This window comes from Epinephelus moara, chromosome 11 (genome assembly GCF_006386435.1).
Source record: "Epinephelus moara isolate mb chromosome 11, YSFRI_EMoa_1.0, whole genome shotgun sequence".
Taxonomy (NCBI): domain Eukaryota; kingdom Metazoa; phylum Chordata; class Actinopteri; order Perciformes; family Serranidae; genus Epinephelus; species Epinephelus moara.
Genome location: NC_065516.1, coordinates 4,721,804 through 4,727,499, shown reverse-complemented (window position 1 = coordinate 4,727,499; position 5,696 = coordinate 4,721,804). Strand labels below are relative to the sequence as shown.

The 5,696-nt window shown below is 41.8% G+C and overlaps 1 protein-coding gene and 1 pseudogene across 1 annotated transcript in view; both read right to left on the bottom strand.

The window, feature by feature from the left end:
* Positions 1 to 1,704: 1,704 nt before the first annotated feature.
* Positions 1,705 to 2,507, bottom strand: LOC126398142 (uncharacterized; annotated as a pseudogene).
* Positions 2,508 to 3,267: 760 nt separating this feature from the next.
* Positions 3,268 to 5,696, bottom strand: part of LOC126398141 (melanoma receptor tyrosine-protein kinase-like) — a 61,686-nt gene continuing 59,257 nt past the window's right edge. The window contains exon 4 of the mRNA XM_050057364.1: positions 3,268 to 3,471. Coding sequence (XP_049913321.1) covers positions 3,268 to 3,471 — 204 coding nt within the window. The remainder of the gene's footprint in view (positions 3,472 to 5,696) is intronic.

Here is a 5,696-nt window from a genome sequence, read left to right as displayed (position 1 = left end):
GCTACCTTAAAAGACTGTGGTACATAGCCTGTTAATAAGGATATATTGATCATATCTAATATATGAGTGTTAACTAAAGGTAAGACTTCCTTAAGTAGCCTAGTTGGGATGGGTCTAAGAGACACGTTGTTGATTTAGACGAAGAAATCATTGCGGTCAATTGTTGAGGAGAAATCGGGGAGAAGCAATCTAAATATACTGTATATTAGGTCTTACAGCTGTGTTTGAGGGCAGATAGGTGCTATCTGAGGACAGGAGGTCATGAATTTTGCCTCTAATAGTAAGAATTTTGTCATTAAAAAAGCTCATAAAATCATTACTTCTAAGGCCTAAAGGAATACAAGACTCAATAGAGCTGTGACTGTCAGTCAGCCTGGCTACAGTGCTGAAAAGAAACCTGGGGTTATTTTTGTTTTCTTTTATTAATGCTGAGTAATACTTTGCTCTGGCATTGCGAAGGCCCCTCTTATACGTTTTGAGACTGTCTGCCCAGACTAAACCAGATTCTTCCAGTTTGGTTAATCACCAATTCCTTTCAAATTTTCGATATTTGTTTTAACTTACGGGTTTGAGAGTTATACCAAGGAGCAAACTTTCTTTGCTTTGTTAACTTTTTTTTTAAGAGGTGCTACGGAGTCGAGTGTTGTTCGCAGCGAGCCTACGCCGTTATCGACAAGATGATCAATTCGGGAGAGTTTAAAGTCGGTACAGGAAACCTGTTACTGAAGGACATGGTATTAAATTTAACGACGAAGGAATCATTTCCTTAAATTTTGCGACAGCACTATCTGATAAACATCTAGTATAGTAACTGTTGCTGAGTGGCGTGTAATCGAGTAAAAAGAAATCAAAAGTAATCAAATAATGATCGGATAGCAAGGGATTCTGTGGAAAGACTGTTAGGTTATCAATTTCAATTCCATACATCAGAACTAGATCGAGGGTATGGTTAAAACAGTGAGTGGGTTTATGTACACCCTGACTGAAGCCAATGGAGTCTAATAATGAGATAAACGCAGTAGCCAGAGAGTCATTATCAAAATCAACATGAATGTTAAAATCACCTACAATAATAACTTTATCTGGTATAAGAACTAAACTGGATAAAAACTCTGAGAATTCAGACACAAATTCAGAATACGGGCCAGGAGCACGGTACACTATAACAAATAAAGGTGGCTGCAAGGTTTTCCAGGTCGGATGTAAAAGACTACGGACAAGGCTTTCAAAGGAATTATAATCAAGTTTAGGTTTAGGGCTGATTAACAGACTAGAGTTAAAAATGGCTGCAACTCCCCCTTCTTGGCCGCTGCCTCTAGGAATGTGGGTATTATTATGACTGGGAGGAGTGGATTCATTTAGACTGACATGTTCATCTTGACACAGCCAGGTTTCAGTGAGGCTGAGTAAATCAATATGATTATCTGATATTAATTTGTTTACGAACACTGCTTTAGATGATAGAGACCTGATATTTAACAGTCCACATTTAATTCTCCTGTTTTGTTTTTCTTTCACAGAAGAGCTTTTAATTTTCATGAGGTTGTTATGTACAACTCCTCTTTGTTTACTTTTAGATTTAGATCATTTTGGTGGTCGGGGGACAGACACCATTTGTATAAAACTATGGGTGGGTAGCTGCACTAGAAGCTCAGAGAAGTGTGTAAGACTTTGACTCTGAGTCCTGGTCTCAACTCTGGGTTGTCAGGGTTTTGAATTACTAATAAACTTGGCCAGGTTTCTAGATATGAGAGCAGCTCCATCCGAAGTGGGATGAATGCTGTCTCTCCTAATCAGACCAGGTTTTCCCCAGAAAGTTTTCCAATGATTAACGAAACCCACATTGTTTGCTGGACACCACCTGGACAGCCAGCGATTAAATGATGATATGTGGCTAAACATATCATTAGTGATCAGATTTGGGAGGGGTCCAGAGAAAACTACAGAGTCCAACATAGTTTTTGCGTATTCACACACCGAGGAAGATTAATTTTAGTGACGTATGATTGGCGTAACCAGGTGTCATTGCCATCAACGTGAATAACGATCATACTAAATCTACGTTTAGCCTTAGCCAGCGGTTTTAAATTTGACAATGTCGCCTGCTCTGGCCCCAGGGATACATTTGACTATGGCTATGGTTTCTTGTCGCTGAGTGGGGAAAAGTGGTTAGAAACATGAACAGGCTGGTGGTGAACCATGGGCTTCGGCTTGGAACTATGCTTCTCCTGGACAGTTACCCAGCCTCCCAGCTGCACGGGGGTTACCGGGGGACCGCTAGCAGAGGCTATGCTAAGTGGCTCCACACCGGCTACAGGGGGCTGGCTAACTACTGCAGCAATTGAATGGCTTTCCATCGTGCAGAGCCGTGCTTCCAATTCACTGAGCCTTGCCTCCAACGCAGCAAATAAACTACACTTTTTACAATTACCTCTGTCGCTAAAGGAGGCAGAGGCATAGCTAAACATCTGGCACACTGAGCAAGAAAGAGCAGAAGGAGAAGTCATCGCTAACTGTTAAGCTAACGTAGCTAACAAGGCTAATAACGTGCAAACAACAACTAAGATTAGCAAGAAAGTCTTAAAAAAGAGGAGAGCTATAAGTGCTTCAACAGAACTAGTGTGGGTTAAGTCTTGAAGTAAATGTTAAGCAACTGAAGTGAGGAAAAACAGAAAGCAAGCCGGTAGAGTTCGCTAGAGCAGCACAGAGACGCTATCACAGAAACACCGGAAATGACACAACACGCTTACCGCAATACGTCAGCACGACAAGCACATCCAGGAGAGCAAGTCCTCTGCCTCCCTTGTTCCAGTTAGTGTAGAGTCTCAGAGTGCTGGACTTTGGATGAAACCCTCCATGCACTGTGAGAAGCTTCCTTGTCTTGATATTAGTGGCCTCTATCTCCTCCTTTGGCCAGCTTATTATACCAGCGGGGTATCTGATTACAGGTTGTACGTGTGATGGCTTGGACCTTGTTCTTTCCATTCAGCCAACTTTTCACGACCTGCCTTACTCTGTGTACTTATTTGGCTGTGGCTGACTTCCTTGCAGCCTCCTCATGGTTCCCATTTGCCTGCGGGACCCCAAGGTATTTGTAGCCTTTCTGGGCCTTGCTCATATATTGGGCCATGTGCCTGTTCATCTTAGCTGCTACGATGCTTGACAGGACCATACAGGTTGTACAGAGGCAGGTTATTGGCCAGTAGTTGGATGGAACCGTGCGCTTCTGGGATCCTTCATGATCAAGACTGTCTGTCCTTGGGTTAATCACTCTGGATGGGTCCCATCCATAAGCAGTTGGTTTATTTGTGCTGCCAGGTGTTCATGGAGTGCAGTTAGTTTCTTTAGCCAGTAGGTGTGGATGTAGAGCCACTGCTTCTTCATGTCTAAAGGGTGCCAGTTGAGGTGGTTTAACATCTGATCATAATGCTTCCTTGGTGCCTCCGTCAGAGATGTTCCTGGTATGTCCAGCTAATAGGAGGCCATAGGGCAGACACAGAACAAAATGGAGGGATTATATATCTCATCTGGCCTGGGAAGGGATGTGGCTGGGGAGGCAGACGACTGAAGTACTTTGCTCAGCCTGTTGCCCCTGCAAACCGGCCCCAAGTAGGTGGATGAAAATGGATGGAAGTGCGCTGAACTCACATTTTTTCCACCTTAACACACACAATGAGACATAAAAGGCACTGTATGAGATCATTGCTTGTTCTCGCGATATTTCGGCCGCACTTTGGAAAGCAGAGCTAAATGGTAAACAAACATGGCACCACACTGGTAAGGTAAAACAACACGTTTACATATCGTTTTCTATATGTTCTCTGACATTTATCCTAACGATATGAGGTGGTCTTTGTGGAAAAAAAGCTTGTTTAGTGGACTAACTTTGCACTTGAAGTGTGCCCTTTTACTTACGTTTTAACAGGTCTGACGCTACTATGCGCCCCAGCTGTATCTAGGCTAATGGCTAACATGCTAACTATTATTTTTATGTCACTAGTCACTTGAAACAAATTTAGGACGATAGGAGACAGGTTGAAATTTTCCTTTAATATTAGGTCTGGTATCTGTCAGCAAAACAAGCACACTGCTTTTTTACCAATATCCGGTATACTATGCGATGTGAGGTATGAATATTTTGACCTGGTTGATGCTGACACTCTGAGGAAAATAGTAACAGAACTGAAATTCTCCAGATGTTCCCTTGATCCTATTCCAACCTCCCTTTTTAAAACAATTTTTAATTCAGTATCTGAAGACATACTGACCATTGTAAGCTATTCCCTGCAGCTAGGTGTCTTCCCCACTGATTTTAAAACTGCTTTAGTTAAACCTCTTTTAAAGAAAGGGAATCTGGACATTTTATCACCCAGCAGTTATAGACCAATTTCAAACCTTCCTTTTTTAAGTAAAATTTTAGTTTTTATACAGCTAAGTGTCTTTTTAAATTCAAACACCAGACTAGAAGCGTTTCAATCTGGATTTAGGACAAATCGTAGAGAGACAGCCCTGCTAAAAGTAGTAAATGATATCAGAACAAATCTTGACAAAAACAAACCTTCGGTTCTGGTACTACTTGACCTGAGTGCTGCTTTCGATACCGTGGACCACCAAATTCTTTTAAATAGATTGAGTGTATTGGCCTATCTGGAATTGTTTGAAACTGGTTTACCTCATACCTTTGTGGAAGAAAATTTTTCATCTCTATAGACAATTTCAATGTCATTTCTCCAAACACTATGAGATTACCTGTGGGGTACCACAAGGATCAATTTTAGGACCGTTACTTTTTAATTTGTACATGCATCCCCTAGACATGGCATCTCTTTCCACAGTTATGCTGATGACACTCAGCTTTATGTGGCCGTGTCTCCTGATGACACTGGACCAATTGACTCCCTTTTTAACTGTATTTTAGATATTAAGGCCTGGATGTCACAGAATTTTTTACAGCTTAACCAGGACAAGACAGAAGTACTGATCATTGGTTCAAAGGTTCAGAGAGAGAAACTGGCCTCTAAACTAAATACATTTGGTCTAAACCCAGGTCAAGAGGCAAGAAATCTAGGAGTGACATTTGACTCTGATCTTAATTTTAAGCCACATATATGCTATGTCACAAAAACAGCATTTTATCATTTCAAAAACATTTCCAAAGTGAGGCCGTTTCTCTCTCTGACCAACACGGAGAGACTAATGCACGCTTTTATAACTAGCAGGCTAGACTACTGTAATGCTCTCCTTTCTGGTCTACCCATGAATACAATTAATCAGCTGCAACTGATTCAAAACTCTGCAGCACGAGTTCTCACTCAGACCAGAAGGAGAGCACACATTATGTCTATTTTAAAATCCCTGCACTGGCTGCCTGTTAGTTTCCGTATTGATTTTAAAGTTCTTTTATTAGTTTTTAAGACACTGCATGGGCTTGCACCAGACTATAGCCGTTTCTCAATATGCGTTCTTGTGCGGACTTGTGTTCTTGTGGACTTGTGACACGTCATCAGTCACAGCCCAAGTACTGTTCCAATTCAAAGTTCACATCTAGCCAAGTTCAGTCCAAAATCCCGGATGTGTTCTCGACACACCCATTTCACCGGGGATGCATCGGAGCAGACTTGTGTGGACTTCAGACAGCCAGGTATCCCAGCATGCATTTCGCAACAATCATCGGAAAATGACAAGTGAGGGAAAGG